Genomic DNA, 25,624 nt, shown 5'->3' on the forward strand with positions numbered 1-25,624 from the left:
ATAAGATATGTGTGGACATAACATTATGCAAATGTAAATAACAACTCGGTTGCTTATACCATACAACTGAGATCCTTTTTTCTAAAATCCATTTTTGTAATCTTCAAGCATGAAAAGTTATAAGTTTTCTTCACTTTTAGCTTTGAAAATGTTGTATTCGTATATTATGTTAAAAGATCGAACGTTTGAGTAATGTGGACATTATCTTTGATACTAATCACTTTAATGAAAGTGTGTTTTTTTTCTTTAAAGTATAAAATATTGAATCAATGCTATATATTATTGGTTGGAAAATTCATCTTTGTGTTGGTTCAAATTAAAAAAAAAAACGGATAGCAGTTCAATGACAAAAACAAATTACACAGTTGCAATTCTACCCAAAAAAATCATTGGTTCGTGAATAATAACTTTATAAAAAGCAAAGCACAATAATTAACCTTGATTTTTGAAAGAAAGACTTATTTATATACCTTGGGTTTTGAAAAATTATCAGAGAAATGCAATTTGTTTATTATAGAAATATAGAGTGATGTTAAAAGTTCGAAAGTTTTCAGAAATAATATACGGATGCAAGATGTATATACAGATTTCACACACATCCACGAAAAAACGGAAGAGAATCCGGTGGCGCCCTAATCACTTCATTATTATAATTTAAAAACTTATATTAAAAGTAAAGCTTTGAGTATTTAATCTTATTACTAGTCTTCCCAAGACAACAGCAAACGAGAAGAAAGAGACAGAGAGAACAAAAGTGAGACTCAAAGTCCAACGTTGCCTTCATCAACCTCTAGCTCCTCTGCTGCCTAACTTACCACCACCGTTGCCGGTAAAGTTTTAATCTTCTTTCCCCCGGACAGAGAAGTTTCTCCATGGGAGAGAGTGTCAAGACCTCACTCTTAGCTCCACAGTTATTGTTCTTGGTGTTCTTGTTCTGCAGTGGTCTAGTGTAAATCCTAAGCAATCAGAAAGCAAAGCCTTTACACATGCTTCTTGTCTCCTCACGGTTCAACAGAAAAAGATAAGACAGCTTTGCTTTTCTTTCTCATCCTCCATTACACCACAGCCAACCAATTGACTTTCCAATCATTCCATTTCCAGAGATTCAATGGAGAAAGAACCAAACCATTTCATCCGTTTATTTCCTTTCAACCATTTTTACATCATAAAGCGGCCATCTTTCGATTGTTGCATCAAACAGTCGAACCTTCTCTTCTTGATCTTGTTCCTTTTTGGTTCATGGGTCTCCATGGCCCAACCCACTCTTTCTCTTTCATCAGAGGGCCAAGCTCTTCTCTCTTTGAAGAGACAATCATTATCCTCTTCTTCATCAATCTTGTCTTCATGGGACCCACAAGACAAAACACCATGTTCATGGTATGGCATAACATGCTCTGCAGACAACAGAGTGATCTCTGTCTCCATCCCCGACACTTTCCTTAACCTGTCTTCAATCCCACCAGACCTCTCTTCTCTTTCCTCTCTTCAGTTCCTAAACCTCTCCTCCACAAACCTCTCTGGCCTAATCCCTCCTTCTTTTGGAAAACTCACCCACCTCAGGCTTCTTGACCTTTCTTCAAACGCTCTCTCTGGTCCAGTCCCATCAGAGCTTGGCCGCCTCTCTTCTCTCCAGTTCCTTATCTTGAATGCCAACAAGCTCTCTGGCTCAATACCTTCACAGATTTCAAATCTATTTTCTTTGCAAGTTCTTTGTCTTCAGGATAATCTACTAAATGGTTCGATTCCTTCAAGTTTGGGTTCTCTGGTCTCTCTTCAGGAGTTCAGGCTTGGTGGTAACCCTAATCTAGGAGGCCCTATCCCTGCCCAGATAGGGCTCCTGAAAAACTTGACAACTCTAGGGTTAGCAGCCAGTGGTTTGACAGGTTCAATCCCTTCCACATTTGGGAACTTGGTAAATTTGCAAACTCTGGCTCTGTATGACACTGACGTCTCTGGTACTATCCCACCTCAACTGGGTTTGTGCTCAGAGCTCAGGAACTTGTATTTGCACATGAACAAGCTCACTGGATCCATCCCAAAGGAGTTGGGTAAGCTCCAGAAGATCACCAGCTTGCTTCTATGGGGTAATTCTTTATCTGGGGCTATCCCACCTGAGATTTCCAACTCTTCTTCCCTCGTGGTGTTTGATGTTTCCGCCAACGATCTGTCCGGTGAGATTCCTGGAGATTTGGGGAAGCTTGTTTGGTTGGAGCAGCTTCAGTTGTCTGATAATATGTTCACTGGTCATATTCCTTGGGAAATAAGCAACTGCTCTAGCCTCATTGCTCTTCAGCTGGACAAGAACAAGTTATCAGGCTCTATACCCTCCCAAATCGGAAACCTCAAGTCTCTCCAGAGCTTTTTCTTGTGGGAGAACTCGGTTTCAGGAACAATCCCGTCTTCTTTCGGCAACTGTACGGACCTAGTGGCCCTCGACCTCTCTAGGAACAAGCTAACAGGGCGAATACCAGAAGAGCTCTTCAGCTTAAAGAGGCTCAGCAAGCTTCTCCTTCTAGGAAACTCCTTGTCCGGTGGACTACCAAAGAGCGTAGCAAAATGCCAGTCGCTTGTGAGGCTAAGACTGGGAGAGAACCAACTCTCAGGCCAGGTCCCTAAAGAGATAGGCGAGTTACAGAACCTGGTGTTTCTTGATCTCTACATGAACCATTTCTCTGGTGGGCTTCCTTACGAGATCTCCAACATCACTGTCCTTGAGCTCTTAGATGTGCACAACAACTACATCACCGGAGATATCCCCGCTCAGCTAGGAAACCTTGTGAATCTAGAGCAGCTTGACCTGAGCAGAAACAGCTTCACCGGATACATACCCCTGAGTTTCGGCAACTTCAGTTACCTAAACAAGCTGATCCTCAACAACAATCTCCTCACTGGTCAAATCCCTAAATCCATCAAGAATCTACAGAAGCTTACACTGCTTGATCTGAGCTTCAACAGCTTATCCGGTGAAATCCCACTAGAGCTCGGCCAAGTCACGACCTTGACTATAAACCTCGACTTGAGCTACAATGCCTTCACTGGAGACATCCCGGGAACCTTCTCAGGCCTCACACAGTTGCAATCCCTCGACCTCTCACACAATACGCTTCACGGTGACATCAAAGTCCTCGGCTCCCTCACAAGCCTAGCTTCTCTCAACATCTCCTTCAACAACTTCTCAGGTCCAATCCCAGCTACACCCTTCTTCAAAACAATCTCAGCAACTTCTTACCTCCAAAACAAAAATCTCTGCCATACAATCGACGGCATCACGTGCTCATCACGCACAGGACGAAGCAAATCCCCAAAGATGGTAGCTTTAGTCACCGTGATCCTGGCTTCCACCACCATCGCCCTTCTCGCAGCGTGGCTTCTCGTCTTGCGCAACAACCACCGCTACAAAACTCAGAAACAAACAACAACGACGACGACGTCATCAACAGCAGAAGACTTGTCATACCCATGGACATTCATCCCGTTTCAGAAACTCGGCATCAGCGTCAACAACATCGTGAGCTCCTTAACGGACGAGAACGTGATCGGAAAAGGCTGTTCGGGAGTCGTTTACAGAGCGGAGATGCCCAACGGAGAGACCATAGCGGTGAAGAAGCTCTGGCGAACTAAAGACAACGACGACGAACCCACCACAAAGATGGAGATACAGATTCTGGGGAGCATCAGACACAGGAACATCGTGAAGCTGCTAGGTTACTGTTCGAACAAATCAGTGAAGCTGCTTCTGTACAACTACTTCCCCAACGGGAATCTCCAGCAGCTGCTTCAAGGGAACAGAAGCTTGGACTGGGAAACGCGTTACAAGATCGCCATTGGAACCGCTCAGGGTCTTGCTTATCTTCACCACGATTGCCTTCCCGCCATCCTGCACCGAGACGTCAAGTGCAATAACATCCTTCTTGATTCCAAGTTCGAAGCCATTCTCGCCGATTTCGGACTCGCCAAGGTGATGAATCACACCGCCATGTCTCAGGTCGCTGGCTCCTACGGCTACATCGCTCCAGGTATAAGGGGTCTCTATTTACAAAAGATATGGCGGGGGGTTGTTTGATAGTTTTGTTAAAGCTTAGGGGTTTTTGTGTAATATTATTGTGCAGAATATGGATACACGATGAACATAACAGAGAAGAGTGACGTGTATAGTTACGGCGTCGTTTTGCTTGAGATTCTGAGTGGACGGAGCGCCGTGGAGCCGCAGATTGGCGATGGGCTTCACATAGTGGAATGGGTGAAGAAGAAAATGGGAAGCTTCGAACCGGCGTTATCTGTACTTGACGTGAAGCTGCAAGGTTTACCGGATCAGATTGTTCAGGAAATGCTTCAGACATTGGGGGTTGCCATGTTCTGTGTGAACTCGTCGCCTGTGGAGAGACCCACGATGAAGGAAGTTGTGGCTTTGTTGACGGAGGTTAAGTGTAGTCCCGAGGAGTGGGGGAAAACATCTCAGCCTCTTATAAAACCTTCTTCCTCTTTGTAACCAAACGGTCATTTGTTTCCTTTCTTGTTTTTTATTTATTTTATTTAGGTCAAACTGGTTGAGAGTATGTTGGCGGGATTTGGTTTCTTGTACATGTTTAGAAGTATCAATGTACTAGTTTAAACTCGTGTTGTATGGATAATTGTTGGAGTTTGGAAACATTCAGCATGTTTATTTATTTCAGAGATGGAGAGGCTTGGTTTCAATAGAGTTAATATAAAAGTCTAAATGATATATTAATTTTGATATTCTAAAGGGTTTAATCAATATTCATAAGAGACCTCAAAATAAAGAATATCCTCCTATACAGTAAAACAGAAGTCACTTTAGTGATTTCTGCTGACATGACATTAATATAGAGCTTCTCAGAAAAATTGTTATAATTCTATTGGTCGATTTTTTTGAATTTTATTTTTCATTTATTTTAATCAATCGCTTATGTAGACAAGCCCAAAACTATTGTCGATTTCGTTAAGCCCATATATAGCTAGGGGATAATAATAATTATCGATTTAGTTTAGCCTTGAGTAAGATTTAGAACTAAGACAAATATTAAAAATTTTACTTATTATTCAAACAGTAAACTTGCGCATGTTGATATCATATTAATTACATTTGCTTAGAAAATATTTTAATGTTTTAATTAGTAGGGGTGGGCGTTCGGGTTCGGATCGGGTATTTTGGATTTTCGAGTATTTTGGTATAGAGGTGTAGAACCCGTTCGGGTATTTCTGTACTTCGGATCGGGTTCAGGTATTTTTAGTTCCGATTCGGTTATTTCAGATCGGGTTCGGATACTTAGATTTTGAAAAAAAAATTAAAATTTTCATTTCTCAAGTTTCTTATATTTAAAAATATAACTTTCACTTAACTAATTTTTTTTATTTTTAATAGATTGAATGGTTAATAGATTTGGACATAAAAAATTAAAACTAAAAAGGCATTAATTTAGTTATTTTTTAAAAAAAAAATTAGATGTAACTTTTTGTTAATTTTTTAAATAAAAAACTTGACATGCATTTTCGGATCGGGTTCGGGTGCCACTTCGGATATCGGGTAAAGTGCCCACCCCTACTAATTAGGTTGTTTGTTTTTAATAACTTACCTTTCTAATATGGATTACTTGCACAAGTTGAAATCATTAAATATGCAAATAACTTATTGACAAAATTTGTTTTTAATAACTTACCTTTCTAATATGGATTACTTGCGCAAGTTGAAATCATTAAATATTATCGATTTAGTTTACCATTGGGCAAGATTTAGAATTAAGATAAATATTAAAAACTTTCCTTATTATTCAAACAGTAAACTTTCCTTATTATTCAAAATATTATTCAAACGGTCTTAAAATACAAACATTCTCTTTTCATTCTTTAAAGTATTATTCACAAATCTCTCCTCTCATACTATTAAGGTATTACGACGATGCTGCTTGTGTGCTAAGAAAAATGTGTTTAGACGCAAAGGCTCCTCATCTTTCATCGACTCTGCCACCCACTTTGCCTTGGAAGTTCAATAAACATGTACAGCCTAATAAAGGACTAACCCGCCAAGGCAATGGGAACTCAGAAGAGCTACGTTGTGTCATTGCTGTTATTCGATAGTATGTTTTCTTAGCATATAAATCACCTTTATCTCCTCTATACTTCTATCTGTTAAAATTTTGTTATTACATGACAGTGGCGATCGAACTCCAAAACAGAAGGTGAAACTAAATGTTACAGAGGAGAAACTGTTGGAAAGCCAAGAGCTGAGGTGTGAGAGGCTCCAGCTTTTCTGTCATCCATCTTTTATCAGAGCCTTGATTCATTTTATATATTTTTTTTCTTTTTGTAGACAAAACTAAAAAGTGCAGTCCAGTTGCAAGACCTCTTAGATGCAACAAGAATGTTAGTTCCCCGTATAAGGTAGAACCATGAACTCAACTCTTTGTGTCTTGTCTCCAAAAAGCATGTCTGATCTATCCTTTCCATGTGTTGAATACTGGTAACGACAATATGGTCTTCCTTTTTTTATATGTAGACCAGGTCGTTAGAGTGATAGTGATCCAGAAGACCTTGAACATGTTGAGAAGCTTCGCCAAGTTAAAGCAGTTATTGAAGAGGTTATTTAGTACTTTATCTTTTTTTTTTTGTTGAATATAGTCCGAGGAAAGTATTACATAGTATCATTTAGTAATACTATCTTATATCATTTTTTGTTGTTGAATATACTATCTTATAAGTAACCTAGCATTATGCATTTTTTATTTAATTCATGAGGTCATTTTCAAAGCAGTAAAAAAACCTAGAAAATTAATAATCGAACCAGCTATCTTTTTTTATTAGACCGGATATTAGTTCCACCAATAATCGTGGCCAACTTACCAACATGGTGCATATATGTCAAATTGACAAATCTACGTTTAAGTAACCCAACCTGTAAGGGATTTAGATTTTTTTTTGTGAATCTCGTGGACTGATCTATCACAGATTGGGGTTCATAGGTGAAGTTTCAAGAAATTGTTATAATTTGATTGGTCGATTGTTTTTAATTTTTATTTATTTAATTTAGATCTAAAAATTTAAGATAAGTCTAAAATCATTTAACATCACTTGCCATATAATCTAACAAATATTACAAATAACAATTTATGGAAACTAATTCTCGAAATTATAGAAAAATTAATAATGTTTAATTTATTACTTTTAATATTTATAAACTATAAAATACAATGAACTAAATTTTATATAAGATAATTATAATAGTTTTATACTCTACTTGATTAATTGTGTTCGAATATAATTATATAATAACTATTTTAAATATTACAAAATCCAAATTTTTTTATTAATATTATTTTTAAATTATTTATCGTTGTTTAAAAAATAAATTTATCATAATTTTAAAATAATTTATAAAATGCTTACAAAATGCAAGGCAAAGTTGCACTTTCAAGAGTTAAGTCGAGATCTGGATTAAAAATCTTAATAACTGGTAAAGAAGGGAAGCCGGAGACAAAAATATTGAATGTTGTCTACAAACAAGTTTTTCAGAATATTTCGTAGTCACGGTACGTAATTTTAATCTACTTTTTTTTTCAAATACAAATTTTAAAATAAATAAACAGTTGCAATTATTTATTTTTTGTATTTGCTAGATGGGTTGTGATGAGTTAGGAGACCGATGACGGTATGTCAATTTAATATTATTTCATGTTCAATAAAATTTAGAAATGTATAAATCTATCAAATAATGTTAACCCGTCAAATTGCTTACAAAATTTATTTAATTTTTTGCAAGTTTTTAATTGAATTTGCTTTCTTTATCGAGAAATGTACTTCATAATTTATATTATTTATGGATGATATTTTGATTTTTATTATATTTTCTTTTAATATGTCTACATAAATGTTTGTTTATTATTTATGGAAAAATAATATTATTCACCTAAAATAAAGAATTACGAAACATATACAATACAATTCTAATTAATGATAATATAAAATATGTTACTTCTAAAACTATACACTATTTATTCCATTTTTTGAATGAAAGTATCTTCGTAAACACACAAAATATTTTGTGACGTTGCAATTATACATACACACAATATTTGCCTCTTCATACTGACGTTACTGTGTTTCCTCTCGTGAGGTACGGACCGAGAGAGAACACATAGTGCGGGACGGTCATGTTCTTATGCCCGCACAGGGTGCGGGCCGGTCACCTAGTAGCCCTAGTAAAGTGGAAGTCATGGAATGTGACAATTAGAGCCAAATTTTGATCTTTTTCGCCTTGCACTCGCGTGCGCGTGAAGATAAGGAGAGTGAGACATTTCTATTGTAACCATTAGCTTACTATATTCATGTAATTGGAAACACAACGTTTTTGTAAGTGTATTACACGGTATGGAACACTATACTATAATGTATATGACATAGTATTAGCACCGCAAAAGGTAAAGAGACCATCAACCTAGGTATTTCTGGGGCGCGAAGGTAGATTCCAATTCAATAAGATAAACCTTATAGTAGCGGTGACCATAAAAGGTTTGAAAGTATTGGAATGTACTATACACGAGACATATATATGTTAACAGGACATATAAGGACAAAAAAGGTGGAAATTTTAGTATAATATATGTGATATAGTATAGTCCGTCGAGGTTGCTATGGAAAAACATTTTGTTGGAGAATGCATAATAAGTGGTTCAAGTGGAGGCGACTATAGTGGATACGCACCAAGATAACATGAACGATAGCATATACAATAGCGTCTCCATGTGACTACCTCAAATGTTGTAATGCTTCCTTTTTAATATATAAAGGATTGGCTATCGATGGTCTAGTGCATTCAAGAGTAGCAGTAAGTTCACGACCAATAAAGAGAAAAAATTAGTTTACCAAAAATTTTCCCGGCTAATGTTACCCCGACCAAATCCCTCTTCCAAAGCTACAAGGCGATGGCGATGTCAGTTATTTCTCACTCAAGAAGGCATACCATCAAATTTTATGCGCTCGATAACGCTTAAAAAATAAAAAGTTGTTACCTTGTTTTCGTCGGTGTCAGTGGTCCACGTTCAACTCTCGCCTCAAAGGTTTACGGCGCCGAAACCCTAACACCGACTGTCTCTCACCTCGACAGGTTATCAGTTTCCGTTTGGGGCTTTCTGATTGTTGGCGTCTCGTCCTCCGTTTAGCAACCGATGCCCTTAATCGCATTCGCAAAATCTAACTTCAGCACTCATTTATCATAAGATAAAGCAAGCAGGAAAAGGTGTTTCTGGAATTGCAGTTTCTTAGCAAAAGTGAAGATATGCGACGGTTTGGCTTTCAACGCGCATGAGAAGGGTAGTTTTGGAAATTCAGAGCATATTATGTAACATATCATACCCATCGGGTTGTTATGGTTACTAACTTATGATATCTTGCATATTTCCATTGTTTTATCCATTCACCCATGTGCATTTTGATCATATAGACTAGGATTTAGCCATGTTTAGGTTGTATTTTGCATATATGAGTCTTTATTAGGTATTGGAGTACCACATGGAGTTCTTGGAGACATTTGGGTGCATTTGGACCTCAAAATAAGTGTTTAAGGTGATCATTGGACGAGCAGCGCATGGGAGTGACCTTTCCGGAGCGACACCGTCAAGTCCCTCTGACCTCCTTATCAGAGCGACCTTACCAGAGCGACGCGGAGAAGTTGCTCGCGTTTTCATCACTCGGAGACACGAAATCGGACCCGGAGTGACCTCTCGCAGCGACCCATCCAGGTCGCTCCCGAAGCCCGAAGCGACGAGCCGAGGTCGCTGCGCGTCTCTTATTTGCTCCAATTTATGATTTATCAAGGGCCTTTTGGTCATTTCATTATGCACGTTTTTACTTTCTAAACCTATGTTTTAATACTTTGTAAGCCATCAGAGGCAGATTATCTTTTTGTTCTTAAGAAAACCACCAAAAACCTTTGGAAAGTTCATCTCTTGATTCAATTGATCATCTCAGTTATTGCATTTCTGTGTTATCTAATCGTTATTAGTGTTTCTCTACATGATTAATCTGAAATCCAATATGGGTTTAAGAGGAATCATAAAAAGTAGTGAGTAATCACCTTTTGAATTCATGGGTTAGGGAGATTAAAGGTGATTAGGTCAGAGTTAGGATGTTTTAGTGTAGATCATTCTTAATCCTTGCTAGGAGAAGTATTCATAATGCATCTTCTGAGTTGGCCTCTCAAAAGTTGATCTATAGGCATTTTCCACCCAAAAGGTGTTCGATGAAATGCCTGAGACAACTCTTCTAGCTTTTGGCATACTTTGCCAAAGACATTTGTTGTTAGAGGTGCTAAGACAACCATTAGACTTGTTAGTAATGATTGCTTTCATATTATTCAACCAAAGACATTTGATGTTTGAAATGTGTTAGTAAATGAACATTCATCTAGACATAGAGCTTGTTTAGGATTGTGTCTAAGCTTAAGGTTGATAGTTTGATTGATTGTTTGTCATCCTTAGTTCGAAACTTGATCACCCAAGATCTAATCCCCATGCCCATGAGTTCTCTTTTCCCTTAGTTAAGAAAGTATCATTCTGTTATTGCTTTTTAGTTTTAGTCATAGCTTAAAACCCATCAAAATTACATGATCGCACTTAGATTAAGCTAGTACTTGCATTCTTGGTGCTTTGATATCCCTCAGAACTGGTTCGACAATCTTTTATATTACATCATTTGTCTTAGGAGCCTTGAAAACTCCTAACATCAAATTGGCGCCGTTGCCAAATTATGAGTAGATTTCAACATTGAGATTTAGTCACTTGCTTGAGACTAAGTCATTTTTATTTTCTTTTGTTACTGATTCTTCTTCACCTCCCTTTAATCTACAGGTGTATGAACTTGCGGAGCAGGGGTCCATCAAACCTAGTTCCAAGAGCTGCAGACATCAGAGCTTTAGAGAGAGAGTGTGCTAGAAAGAGAAGAGAAGAAGAGCAACATGCTCACTTGCAGAGATAGGATACTGATATGGGAGACATACCTCAAAATGATGCGGCCGTTAATGGAGCTAACAATGCTCCACCAAACCAACAGCGAGCAGCTCGACCCATTGGCACTTACGACCGTCCCAACATTCATGGTCATAGATTGGGAATCCGAGCACCAGATGTAGCAGCCAACAACTTTGAGATCAAATCAAGACTCCTCAATGTGATTGAGAACAACAAGTATCATGGCTTGGCTCTAGAAGACCCATTTGACCACTTGGAAAGGTTCGACAGCTACTGTGGGTTGTCAAAAACCAATAGTGTGTCCGAAGATGCCTTAAAGCTCAAGATATTCCCTTTCTCTTCGGGGGATAAGGCACGTCAGTGGGAGAAGTCTCTATCCAGCGACTCTATCACCACTTGGGATGGCTACAAGAAAGCATTTTTGGAGAAGTTCTTCTCTACTTCAAAAACTGCTAAGCTGAGAAATGGGATTTCCAGATTTCAACCGAAGAACTTGGAAGGCTTCAGTGAAGCCTGGGAGAGATTTAAGGGATACCAAGCTCAATGCCCACACCATGGTTTCTCTAAGGAGAGCTTGCTGAGCACATTCTACCATGGTGCTCTTCCTAAGTACAGGGCCAGACTGGATACAACTAGCAATGGGTTATTCTTGGGGAGAACTGAGGAAGATGCAAAGGAGCTGGTTGACAACATGGTAAAGAGTGATGCAGTCTACAGTGGAGACCACGACAGAGGCAGTAGAACAGATGACAGGTAGACGAGGAAGGAGTTGAAGGCTCTATAGGATAAGATAGACATCCTCATTGCTGATAAAGCTACCCAAGAGCAGCTACACTTTGTTGGTACCCCAAGCCAAAAGACACCAGCTGCTGTCCATGAGGTTGAGGGTTTGGAAGGTCAGGAAGAGCTGTGTTTCATCAACAACAATGGTAGATGGTACAAAAAAGAGCCCAACTTTCAGTACAACAACTACCAACAGAAGTCCTATTCCAACAACCAACATAGTGGTTATCAGCCTCGGAACAATCAGCAAGGCAGCTATCAGCCTCAGCAAAACCCTCCTCCTGGTTTCAACAACAAGCTAATCCTTCTACATCTACTCCTCAAGTCAGCAGCACTGATGCCCTACTGAAAAAAATCTTGGAGTCTCAGACAAAAAGTGAGAAGCATGTTGGTTATGAGTTGAAGAACCTTCACTCAAAGATTGATGAGAGCTACAATGAGCTCAACAACAAGTTCAGAGCTTTGGAGAACCAGTTTGCTGCCATGAACACTCAATAAAATCGCCAACAAGGTTCTTTACCTGGTAAATCTGAGCAAAACCCCAAGGAGACCATGAAAGCTATCACTCTCAGGAGTGGTAAGGAGTTACCTCAGAGAGCTCTCACCAAGGATGCTGAGAAACAAGGTGAGGAGGTTGACATCAACATAGATGATGAAGTGGTGATTGTTGATGAGAAGATAAATGACGAGATCTTGGAGAAGATAGTTGAAGCCAAAGGAAAAGGAAAGGTTGGAGAAGAGAAGAAAACAGTTAAGGATGGTGAAGTTGTTACTCCAGCAAGTGAAAGTTCTTTTGTTCCTCCTCCCTATGAACCCAAGCTTCCATTCCCATGTAGATTCAAGAGGCAGCTGCTAGAGAAGTACAAAGCTCTATTTGAGAAGCAAATGAGTGAAGTTCAGGTCACAATGCCCATCATTGATGCTTTCATGCTGATTCCTCTATACAGCAAATTCCTGAAAGATGCTGTAGCTGCAAAGAAGAAAGAGATGGAGGGCATGATGATTCTCACTCATGAGTGCAGTGCCATCATCCAGAGGCTTGTTATCCCAAAGAAGCTAAAAGATCCAGGATGCTTCACATTACCTTGTGCTCTTTGAACTATGGTATTTGATAGATGTCTCTGCGATTTGGGAGCTAGTGTCAGCTTGATGCATCTATCTGTTGCTATGAAGCTTGGTTTCACTCAGTACAAGAAGTGGAGACGGTCTTTGGTATTAGCTGATCGTTCAGTGAAATACCCTGTGGGTATCTTGGAGGACCTCCCCGTGATGGTTGGAAACTATGAGATCCCTACAGACTTTGTGGTGCTTGAGATGGGTGAAGAAGCTCAAGATCCTCTAATCCTTGGAAGGTCTTTCTTAGCCACATCAGGAGCTATTGTTAATGTGAAAGAAGGCAAACTCACGTTCTCCACTTTGACATCAAGGAGGTGATGAGGAGGCCAACAGTTCAAGGGCAAGTGTTCTATATCGAAGAGATGAACGCCATTTCTGATGAACTCCTTGAAGAGTTGTCACTAGAAGACCCTCTACAAAATGTTTTGACAATAGAGAGAGAGAGGTTGAGGTGATTGAGAACCTGAAGAGTACTGCCTATGGGATGATGTTGGATTCACACCAGGGGTTTGTCCGTAAGGATAAGTACAAGGAGCTTCCACATATGGTTCACCAAGAAGTTTCAGTCACTCAACAAGAGGACACCCAGCATGATGACTGGAGCAAGCTTAAGGCGCCTAAAGTGGAGCTTAAACCTCTCCCCCATGGTGTAAGGTATGCATTCCTTGGTCCTAATGAAACTGATCCTATCATTGTGAGTAGTGAACTTACTGAAGCTGAGCTATCTGAATTTTTGAAAACACTTAAAAGAGTTAGAAAAGCAATAGGTTACTCACTAGATGACATCAAAGGAATATCACCCTCTTTGTGCATGCATATGATACATCTTGAGGATGAATCAATGACTTCTATCGAGCATCAAAGAAGGTTAAATCCTAACCTGAAGGATGTTGTAAAGAAAGAGATTCTTAAGCTCCTAGATGCTGGTGTTATTTACCCTATTTCAGATTCTAAATGGGTATCTCCTGTGCATGTTGTACCAAAGAAGGGTGGTATCACTGTGATTAAAAATGACAAGGATGAATTGATACCAACAAGAACCATCACATGTCATAGAATGTGCATTGATTACCGAAAACTAAACTCTGCATCTAGAAAGGATCATTTCTCATTACCATTTATTGATCAGATGCTTGAGAGACTTGCAAATCACCCATTCTATTGCTTTCTTGATGGTTACTCAGGATTTTTCCAAATCCCCATACATCCCAATGATCAGGAGAAAACGACATTCACATGTCCCTATGTAGTAATGTCAAATGGGTGGGTTATAAATGGGTGGCCCATGTCCAAATAGATATGGACCAAAATGGATAAGCCCATATTGAACCATAAATAATTTTTGTCCAAATGGGTGAACCCAACTACATCTATGACCAAATTTGGGCTCAACCAGTTGGACAATGGGCAGCCCAATAGGATTAAATGTCTAGGGTTTGAGAATTGGGGAAACACGATCTTTTTTTTTTTCTCAGACTCGTGAGAGACAGAGAGAGAGAGCTCTTCTGCGATTCTTCTTCCTCGTCTTCTTCGATTCTTCTTTCTCATCCTCGATTCCTCTTCCTTGTGTTCGATTCATCTTCCTCTTCTTTGTTCTTCTTCGGGTTCTCCTTCGATGGCCAGAAACAAGCTTTTGTGGTTGTGGGTCGAGTCAGCACTGGCACAGAAGCAAAACTAAAGCTTTACGGGTCTGGAGCTAGGAAGTTCGCGAGAAGCTGTTGCAGCTCTTGGTTGACCTCTCACGAAGGTATTGTTTCCTGATCTCAGAAACAGTTTTGATGCAATTTTGCTTATTTGCTTACGCATATAACTGTGGAAGAGAGTAGCTTTGTATCTTTACTTGTGATGTTATGAATTGGTTCATAAAATAAAAATGTGTTGTTGGAGATGTTTTTGAATTTGAACTCTGATGTGATGTGTACCTTACTCAGCTTTTCGTTCTGTTTCATTGCTAATAAGAGTTTCTTATACATGATAATTGCTAAGTGGTTACTGATTGCAAAGTTGGATTCTTCCTAATATTCTTTGTGATTGCTAGTAGAAAAAGTAGCTGTCATCTCACTGTTTATATTCACATGTGGTGTTCCGAATTGTTGCTTTAAAAATCTTAGTTTAGAAAATGACATTGAATCTGAACTCAGTTGTCTATATTACATTCGTAATTTATGGCTTTTTTGATATTTTGAACATGGTTTGTTAATAAGAGTATTTGCTGTTGAGATTCTGGAACCATTATTCATGAGGAATTTACTTGACACTACAGATTCTTCCCATTGTTCTTTGTGATTACTTGTAGAAAGAGTAGCTGCCATCTCCCTGTTTATCAATCTTAGTTTATAAAATGACTTTGATTATGAACTCTACAGCCTAATTTTACATTTGTAGTTTGTGGATTTTTGATATCTGGAACATGGCTTGTTATTAAGAGTAGTTGCTGTTATGATTCTTGAAACCTTTTATTCATAATGAATTTACTTTGAAACAGTTTTGATCCATGAAGAATCAAGAATTTACTACTAAGAATAAAGAAAACCAGCATTAATGTCACTAGTTGTTACACCTACATGATAATTATAATTATGTGAATTGGCTTCTAATAAATATATATGTTATGTCGCAAAAGCTGTTCATTTATTCCAAAGATCACTTGACGTGTTGTTGTTATGTGGATTTTTAAAAGATGCTTTTTTTTTTTGTCTTTGCACTATTGTGGTAAAAATGATAAAAGGGATCCAACTGTAATATTGGTAAGGATTTAAAGATTATCACAGTAGCAAAGTAGCAAGCATCAGAAGGGAACTTGGATAACTTCATTGGTTTTGGTGATCATATGCCGTTTGCAAATATATATATAGTATTTAGATAACATTTGACAGACTCTTTGTTACTGGGACCTGTGTATCAGTGTGTATCTAGTGTTTACTGCTTTGACTTTGATTAACTGATCACTGATGCTTTCTCTTGTTTGTTAACTGATGCTTTCTCTTGTTTGTTCTCTTTTGTGTAGATGAATGCACAAATCGAAGGATACCATTTGGTCTATGTAATGCTCCAGCCACCTTTCAAAGGTGCATGATGTCAATCTTCTCTTATCTGATTGAGGATGTTGTGAAGGTGTTTATGGATGATTTCTCTGTCTACGGATCTTCGTTTTCTACTTGTTTGTTAATCTTGTGCAGGGTCCTACAAAGATGTGAAGACACCAACCTTGTGCTAAATTGGGAGAAGTGTCACTTCATGGTTAAGGAAGGGATTGTGCTGGGACACAAGATTTCAGAGAAGGGGATTGAGGTGGATAAGGTCAAAATCGATGTTATGGTTGGTTTGCCCCCACCTAAGACAGTGAAAGACATCCGGAGTTTTCTTGGTCATGATGGGTTCTACAGAAGATTCATCAAGGACTTCTCCATGATCCCTAGATCCTTGACCAGGCTGCTGTGTAAGGAAGCCACTTTCAGCTTTGATGTGGAATGTCTACAAGCCTTCAAGAAGCTGAAAGGTGAACTCATCAGTGCTCCAATTGTCCAGCCACCTGATTGGGATCTCCTCTTTGAGATCATGTGTGATGCTAGTGACTATGCTGTGGGAGCTGTTTTGGGGCAGAAGAAAGATGGCAAGACCCATGTGATTTACTACGCGAGCCAAACCCTCAATGATGCTCAAATGAGGTATGCCATAACCGAGAAGGAGATGCTGGCCATTGTCTTTGCCTTTGAAAAGTTCAGAAGCTACTTGGTTGGATCTAAGGTTATTGTCTACACAGATCATGCTGCATTAAGACACCTTTTGGCCAAGAAGGATGCAAAACCCAGGCTCTTGAGATGGATCCTTTTGCTTTAAGAGTTTGATTTGGAGATCAAGGACAAGCCAGAAGTTGAAAATGGTGTAGCTGATCATTTGTCCATGTTGAGGGTGGAGTCTGGCATTCATATTGACAAAGGACTTCCTAAGGAGCAGATCATGGCTATTGAAGCAGTGATAGCAGTTTGTGAGACTGGTAGGAAGCTGAAAGAAGTCAAGACAATATAAGAGAAGGAACCTTGGTATGCTGATTTGGTGAACTACCTAGCCACAGGAAAAGAACCTTTGAATCTTGTGGGCTATGCCAAGAAGAAGTTCTACAAGTATGTGAAGAGATACTACTGGGATGAGCTCTACCTCTACATTCTCTACAAGGATCAACTTTATAGGAGAGTGGTTGCTAATGAGGAGATTGATGAGATCCTTTCACAATGTCATGGATCATCTTATGGAGGCCACTTTGCCACCTTCAAGACAGTTGCAAAGGTGTTACAAGCTGGATTCTGGTGGCCACATATGTTCAAGGATACACAAGACTTTGTTTCGAAGTGTGATTCTTGCCAAAGAAGAGGGAACATCACCAAGAGGAAAGAGATGCCTCAAAATTCAATCCTTGAAGTTGAAGTGTTTGATGTGTGGGGTATTGACTTCATGGAACCATTTCCATCATCCTTTGGCAACAAATACATCCTTGTAGCTGTTGATTATGTCTCCAAATGGGTGGAAGCTATTGCAAGCCCCACCAATGATGCTAGAGTTGTAACCAAGATGTTCAAGAGCATCATCTTTCCAAGGTTTGGAGTCCAAAGAGTTGTGATCAGTGATGGAGGTTCTCACTTCATTAACAAGCTGCTTGAGGGACTTCTCAAGAAGAACGGTGTAAAGCATAAGGTGGCAACTCCTTATCATCTCCAAACAAGTGGTCAAGTTGAGATTTCTAACAGAGAGATCAAGTCCATTTTGGAGAAGATTGTGGGGATCACAAGGAAGGATTGGTCCAATAAGCTTGATGATGCACTTTGGGCTTATAGGACAGCGTACAAGACACCACTGGGGACCACACCTTTCAACCTAGTGTACGGGAAAGCTTGCCATCTGCCAGTGGAGCTTGAGTACAAGGCACTATGGACAATAAAGTTGCTGAACTTTGACATCAAGAGTGCCAAAGAGAAAAGACTTTTTCAGCTACATGAGCTTGATGAGATAAGAATGAATGCTTTTGAGAACTCAAGGATCTACAAGGAGAAGACTAAAGCTTTCCATGACAAGAATATCCTGAAGAGAGAGTTTAAAGAAGGAGATCAAGTTCTTCTCTACAACTCTAGGCTTAAGTTATTTCCAGGAAAGCTTAAGTCAAGGTGGTCCGGTCCTTTCAAAGTCAAAGAGGTTAGGCCATATGGAGCAATAGTTCTGTGGAGTACTGATGGAAGAGACTTCACAGTCAATGGGCAAAGGGTTAAGTTTTACATGGCTACTGCACCAGAGGAAGATGGGGTTTCAACTCCACTGTATGATCCTACCCCGGCCTAATCCAAAAGAAGGCAAAGTCAAGCTAGAGACTTAAAACAAGCTCACTTGGGAGGAAGTCCCATGCGTATCCTTGTATATATTACATTGATATTTTAATTTTCATCTTATTGCATAAAAAAAAAAAGAAGTTGTGTGCAGGTGCTCGGTTGATCGATTCAGGTTTGAGCAAGAATCATGCGTGGGAGCGAGGTCCTGGAGCGAGGATGAAAGGTCGCTCCAGCTGGGAGAGACGTAACAGGAGCGACACAGCGAGTCGCTCGCGTTTTTGGCGTCGGATTAAGAGAATCGCTCTCGGAGCGACCTCATAGAGCGAGCAAATGAAGTCGCTCCAGCTGGGAGCGACGTAACGGGAGCAACACAGCGAGGTCGCTCGCATTTTTGGCAAATCACGACGCGAAAAAATGCACCGGGAGCGACCTCTCGCAGCGACACCATCAAGTCGCTCCCGAGCCGGTTAAGGTAAGTATTCTCTGCTCTAAACCCGGTTCAATTCGAGTGAACCGATCCCAAATCTACCTCAACCGAACGGGACGCCCCTAAACCTACCCAACCCACACGATTCCATCTCTCTCACTCTCCCCTCCTCTCACAAACACTCATACTCTCTCAAACTCACCCACACCAAAAATCCCAAAACTTTTTCAATTCTCACCCAAATCAACAAGTTCTTGTTTCTAAATCCAAGCTTTCGCCCCTGTAGTCTATTCCACACCACCCATTCACCATTTCCTTTCATCCGAAGCAAGGTATTGAGTTTTTAAATTCAAATTCGTAGGTCCATGAACCCTAGAATTTGAAAATCGAAATTTGGTCATTTTCTTGCTAGATTGTGGTGAAATAGATTAGGGAAAGCTTATCTATCAAGTTGGGCTGTTGAATTAATGGTGAAATTGAGTTTAATTTGCACTTTGGCAAAATTAGGGTTCATGGATTTGGGGCTTTTCGAATTTGACCTTAATTGGGTGTGTTTGTGGGTGAACTAGATGTGTTAAGGTGTTTACAAGATTGAGAAGTGTAATTCTTGCTCTTCACTTGGTCTTTTAGTGCTAAATGTGTGAAATTGTTGCATTGAGTTGAACTTGAGCTTAAATTGCTAGTTCATTTGTTAAGTTCACTTTTGCAACTTTCACTTGCAAAGTCTTGCTCTTCTTTACTTTCACCTACTTATCCCTTTTTAAGTTTTGAATTTTTCAGGTGACAATGGTTAAGAAGACAAAGGAAAAGTTGAAAGCTGAAAGGCAAGAAGCTGAAAGAAAAGAGTCTGCACTAAGAGGAAAAACTTTAACCTCCGAGCCAACTGGCTCAGGGACACAGAGGACTCTTCGTCAACAGACCTTGGCTGCAAAGAAATCACAAGAACAAGAGAAGAGGACATGGAAAAGTGTAGCAGTTCCCACTCATGAGGAGAGCGACACTGAGAGTGGTGATGAGCAGACACCTACAAAGAAAGCCAAGATATCCAAAGGGAAGGCGGTTGCTGTTGATAGGGACAGGGCAAAAACTCCATCTGCTGAATGGGGTCACTTGGACTCCAACCAGGTTTGCCGACCTTGATTTGCTGAAGGATTTGGGTCTTGAGTCTGATATTGGGGCAATGCTAGGACATTTGAAGATGCCAAAACTCCTCACCATGGCTTACCCTTTCTACAAGGATGTCTCATGTCAGTTCTTATCTTCCCTTGTGGTTACTTACCACGAGACTGCGCATGTGAGGGAAGGATGGGGCAAAATCAGGTTCAAGGTCAATGGAAGAGAATACAACATGAACTTCAAGGACATTGGGAGAGTCATAGATTTCCAAGACCTAGAAGACCGCTCTCTTCCCAAGTGTGAAAACCTCCCCACCGAGCTTTGGAAGTTGATCACTGAAAACAAACACTCTACCGGGGCTGACAAGAACTCACATATCCGGCACCCGTCAGTACGCTACCTCCATTGGATGCTCGTCCATGCATTCTACCCACGGAAGCAAGCTGGTAATGTCACTGAGGAAGATATGTGACTGCTCTGCCCGGCTATCCGTCCTTACGCCCCTCCTGGAGTGTTGCCCCTTCCCAGCACCGACATCTATGCCACCTTCGGGATGGTCAATTTCTTCGTGAGTCGCCTCCAGCACTACAGAGACTGGGCGTGGTACACCTCTGATTCGCTCCCAAAGGTTGGGATAGGCGGGATGATCACATGACTACTCCAGTTTCTGAATGTTCCCTTGGGAAAGGACGCAACATGGCCTAAGTTCATTGATGGCACCTACTTGAGGATTGCCACCTATTTCAGTGGGATGTATGAGAAGGACTACGTCTACCACTATTACTTGAAGGGCAAGCCAGTCGAAGTTCTTCCAAACCAGAACCTAACGAGCTTAGAGAGACCTGGAGCTATCAGCTTCAACATATCCTAGGAAGACTTTCTTGGAGAACACGGGTCTCTCGATCCCATTGCTCCACCAAGGAAAAGGACTATTCCTACGAGACCTGACTCACCTTCTGCAGACACATCTGAGCCTATCTATGGACCTCCGCGCTACTACTTCAAGCCACATGGCGGAGTTCTTCCGCCTGGGGCTCTTCGTGATGCTCATGACCACATTGGTCGCCTTCAGAGATGGAACAAGGCACATGACAGGACGATAGAAAAGCTGAAGGATAAGTCCAAGGCGCTTAGCAAGACTGTGAAGAAACAGACAAAGACTTCAGCCAAGTTCATGAAGAAAGTAGCTGATGTCTTAACTGAAGATGTAAGATGTCTGCCCTGAAGTAGTCGCTGACGTAGTTGCTGAAGCAGACGTCGTAGTGAGTGGTGAAGACCATGTGGAGTCAAGATGCTGAGCTGGAGTCATGTAGACTTGGAGAGCAAGGGAGTATCTTGGAGATATGGAAAGAGGAATAAACTTGAGGAGCAAGTTTATGACTTAAAGAAAGAGGAATAAATGCATTCCAAGAAAAGGAAAGTTGCACTTATTGTTATGGAAGATGTCCATACATGTTGCCTTGGAGACTAAGGTTTCGGGAACATGGAGAATAACTATAAGATATCTATGGGGTCGTCTGTATAGAGATAGAGACACGGAGGCTGATCTTATAGAGAGAGAGAAGCTCTTGGAGGTGTTCTTGGGTCGTGCTGAAGCAGTGGCTGAAGTACTTGACGGAGAAGAGACATAAGCGGGTAGCTTAGGATCTTTCAGTAGCGTGTGTTAGGGTGTTAACACTGACGTGTAAAAGCTGAATAAGCAAGTCTTGTAAAGATTGTTTAAAGGAGATTCTAATAAAAGCTTTGGTGTGCTTGTGTGATTTGTCTCTTTGATTTAACTTCTGCATTACCTATTGTTGTGTCATCTTGCACTAACAAGTGGTATCAGAGCGGGGCACCTAAATTATCGGTGTAATCCTGAAGGTGAAGATGGACACAATTATTTCAGTGCAGAAGGCGATCGTGTTGAATGCGGACCAGTATGGTCATTGGAAGGCTCGCATGAAGCAGATGATTCGAGGAATCAATGAAGATGCGTGGACAGCTGTAGAGATTGGTTGGGAGGAGCCTACCATAGTCACAGAAGGTGAGAAGAAGCCTAAGCCAAAAGATGATTGGTCAGAGGCAGAACGCAATGCATCAAAATTTAATGCAAAGGCGTTGTCGGTGATTTTTGGAGCTGTTGAAGCAGAGCAGTTTCAGCTGATTCAGGGGAGTACTTCGGCTAAAGAGGCGTGGGAGATCCTGCTGAATTCGTTTGAAGGTGATGAGAGTGTCAAGAGGACACGTCTAGATCATCTTGGGTCGCAGTTTGAGAATCTCAGGTGGTCTGATGATGATTTTGTGGCGAGTTTTAGGGCCAAACTCAGTGGTATGGCGCATGAAGCATTTGTACTTGAGAAGAAGTACAAGGAGAAGAAGCTGGTAAAGAAGTTACTACGCTGTATTCCAACGAAGTTTGGACCTCACAAGGCGGTCTTACAGATGACTACAAACACGGATGAGCTCAAGTTTGACAAGCTTGTGGGTATGCTGAAGGCACAAGAGATGGAGACAGACAGTAGTTCAGTCTCTACGTCAGGTGGTGCATCAAGGAGTATAGCTCTTGCTGCTGATAAAGATGGAGATAGATCTCCGAATGTTGAAGATGCCATGGGAATGTTGGCTAGGAATCTGAGTAAGATGATGAATTCCTCTGGTGGGAGGAATCAGTATGGTCGTCAGGGAGGTGATCGTGGCAATAGCAGAAGAAGAGAACGTCTTAGATGTTATGAGTGTGAAGGAGTTGGTCATATAAAGGCTGACTGTCCTATAGCACAATGGAGAGAACTTAAGTGTTTTGTGTGCAGAGGTGTTGGACACACACGGCGTGAATGTCCAAACTCAAAGAAGGAGAAAGGAGTTCCATTGCAGTCGTCTGATGATTCAAAGTCTGAAGAAGATGGAAAGGTGATAAAGAACCTTGTTGCATTTGGTGCACGCAAGGAGGGATCCATTAAGTCCTCTGATTCAGATCTCAGCACAGATGATGAGGAGTATCACGTGCTGCTTAACAAGTGGTTGAGGGTCAAGGATCAGAATCTGAGATTGGAGGATATGGCTCAGAAGCAGAACGAGTTGCTTAAAGAAATGCTGGAAGAACTTGCGACTGTAAAAGAGAAGAATGAGTCTTTGGAGCAGGAGGTTAGAAAGTTGAGGAAAGTTCAGCAGAAGGGGTTGCCACGTTTCGTGCATGGGAGCACATCAGAAAGTGGAGCCAAAGAAGCTTGTCAGGAAGTACGTCGGGACGTACGACAGGGAGTAAGGCAGGAAGTTCTACAGCGCGTAGCTGTGAGTAACAAGCCGAAAGTAGTACATCAGTGCAACAACATGAAGGTCAGACAGGTGGTTCTGAATCATGGTTGTGCAGCTGGTACAAAGAATGAGACTGGTCGGTGCATCAGCAACTGTGTTAGGCTAAGCAAGAAGCAGCATCAGATGTGCTGTTGGTTCTGTGGGAAGGTTGGACACAAGAAGGTGGAGTGTTTTGCTCGTGAGAAAAGAAGAAACATGGACAAGAAGGTGAACAAGACGTTCATTAAACCCAAGAGGGTTGAAAAGGTGCTCTTAGTCAAGAGTGGCTTACTTGATGAGGTCAAGGAAGAGACATCAGAATATGGATGCAGCTCTGTTAGGAGTGATCTTCAGGAAGATCAAGAAGCATCAAGCGTGGAGTCAGGACACATAGTTGTCTGTGACACAAAAGGGAAGGAGATCGAAATGCGTCAGGAAGTGGTGCGAGATGATCTTCAGGGGTGTGAAATCACTCCAAGACAATAGCAACGAGTGCAGAGGGCACTCGGTGCGAATGGGGAAGGGCTCATGGTCAAGGAGACGACACATGAAGGAAGCCTGGTCCTCAACAGAAGCTGGTCGAAGGGTAGTTCGACAGGTGCGTCAGATCGTGATGCAGTACTTGTTATTCCGCTGCAGCAGGGGCTGTGTCATGATTATACATGAAGAAACAAACGGTGGGTCTGTAAGGCTTGACATCTAAGCATCTGTTTTAGCTTAGTATGCAATCAAGCAGGGGGAGAATGGTGATGTTCTGGTCCTTAGTATGCATATCTCATGGGGGAGAAAAGCATGGTATGGTGCACATCTCGTGGGGGAGAAAAGCACATTTGGTATGAAAGTTTCCTGGTGAGGAACGTGGTTGCAACGTGGTTGCTGAACCAGAAGAGTGTTGTGCTTGATCGGCACACAAAGCTAAAAGGGGGAGATTGAAGATGTAAGATGTCTGCCCTGAAGTAGTCGCTGACGTAGTTGCTGAAGCAGACGTCGTAGTGAATGGTGAAGACCATGTGGAGTCAAGATGCTGAGCTGGAGTCGTGTAGACTTGGAGAGCAAGGGAGTATCTTGGAGATATGGAAAGAGGAATAAACTTGAGGAGCAAGTTTATGACTTAAAGAAAGAGGAATAAATGCATTCCAAGAAAAGGAAAGTTGCACTTATTGTTATGGAAGATGTCCATACATGTTGCCTTGGAGACTAAGGTTTCGGGAACATGGAGAATAACTATAAGATATCTATGGGGTCGTCTGTATAGAGATAGAGACACGGAGGCTGATCTTATAGAGAGAGAGAAGCTCTTGGAGGTGTTCTTGGGTCGTGCTGAAGCAGTGGCTGAAGTACTTGACGGAGAAGAGACATAAGCGGGTAGCTTAGGATCTTTCAGTAGCGTGTGTTAGGGTGTTAACACTGACGTGTAAAAGCTGAATAAGCAAGTCTTGTAAAGATTGTTTAAAGGAGATTCTAATAAAAGCTTTGGTGTGCTTGTGTGATTTGTCTCTTTGATTTACCTTCTGCATTACCTATTGTTGTGTCATCTTGCACTAACAAGTGGTATCAGAGCGGGGCACCTGTTGGCGTCAAAATCGGTCACGACGGAATCAATGTCTGAAAGTCCGTAAAAATCAGCATAACCGTTTTTACGAAAAGTAATCTTCGTAAAGATATCTTTACGAACAGCCTTGCAGTAAAATATCGTCCAAATCTCAATCGAACCACTAAATACCGATTGTCTAAAGGCAACGGATATGTATCCAAATCGGCCGCGGACAAGCTCGAGTATGGAAATCAGACCGCGGACAAGCCAAGCTCGATCGATACGCGGCGACCAAGCATGCACACAGCTCGGTCGCTACGTAGCGACCGAGCGATCGTCCCGCTCGGTCGCTATGAAGCGACCGGGCTCGAGCCAAAGTTCGGTTGCTGTGTAGCGATTGAACCTTTCCAAACGTCAATACGACACCAGTACTTGCATTCTCGTCAAAACCTTCGAATGCTATCTCCCGAAGACCGTAGCAAGCTCAGTCCATGTTTCCCGCCATTCTAATTCATCGATCAAACTTCGCGGATTAGAAACCGCGGAAAACTCATAGTAAACGTGTCGAGTCGGAAGACGGCCCAAAGGGACCTAAAACACGACTCGAGGCCCATCCTACGATTTTCCTAACCAAAAGCCCGTAAACCACAGCCTGGTTTACGCTTGGTCCACAAGGAAGGATAAATGTCAAGTTTCCGCGGATAAATACGGAAGTTTTGAAGATAATTGTGAAGATTGGGAAAAATGGAATATCTCCATTTTTATGCTATGACGGCTTAAGGGCAGAAGAGTAAAAGCGTAAACCGACCTTGGAGCTAGTATATAAGGAGTCCTAGGCGAGGAGCAAGAAGAGAGCTTTTTAGACTCGGAATTCTCTGCACTTAGAAACTTTAGGCTTTATTCTCGACAAGTTCGGTTTCTATGACTGGCACTCAATTACTAGACGAACTCGCCCAGGCAGTTCGATCTCTTGTCCAGCTCTATCAATTGAACTACGTTCGGCTTGATCCTCGAAAGGGGTACGTAGGCAGCCTTTAACAAGGTTCAGTCTGAAATCAATCAAAAACCTTTTATATAT

At 41.0% G+C, this 25,624-nt stretch overlaps 1 protein-coding gene and 1 non-coding gene across 2 annotated transcripts; one reads left to right on the forward strand and one right to left on the reverse strand.

Annotated features, from left to right (window-relative positions):
* The first annotated feature begins 705 nt into the window (after nt 1-705).
* LOC106453660 (LRR receptor-like serine/threonine-protein kinase RGI5) lies at nt 706-4,672 on the forward strand. Its single transcript, XM_013895884.3, has 2 exons — nt 706-4,016; nt 4,110-4,672. The coding sequence occupies exons 1-2, from the start codon at nt 1,109-1,111 to the stop codon at nt 4,487-4,489; spliced, it is 3,288 nt and encodes a 1,095-aa protein (XP_013751338.3). The 5' UTR covers nt 706-1,108; the 3' UTR covers nt 4,490-4,672.
* Nucleotides 4,673-11,433: 6,761 nt separating this feature from the next.
* Nucleotides 11,434-11,540, reverse strand: LOC125609651. The gene has a single exon (XR_007339803.1). It is a non-coding gene; the product is annotated as a small nucleolar RNA R71 (small nucleolar RNA).
* Nucleotides 11,541-25,624: the final 14,084 nt, after the last annotated feature.

This window comes from Brassica napus, chromosome A5 (genome assembly GCF_020379485.1).
Source record: "Brassica napus cultivar Da-Ae chromosome A5, Da-Ae, whole genome shotgun sequence".
NCBI lineage: Eukaryota > Viridiplantae > Streptophyta > Magnoliopsida > Brassicales > Brassicaceae > Brassica > Brassica napus.

Excerpts from the sequence above, each read along its gene's own strand:
- LOC106453660 (XM_013895884.3), top strand. The coding sequence starts at position 1,109 with ATGGAGAAAGAACCAAACCATTTCATCCGTTTATTTCCTTTCAACCAT. Across the intron at positions 4,017-4,109 it reads CTACGGCTACATCGCTCCAG|AATATGGATACACGATGAAC; the intron begins GTATAAGGGGTC and ends ATTATTGTGCAG.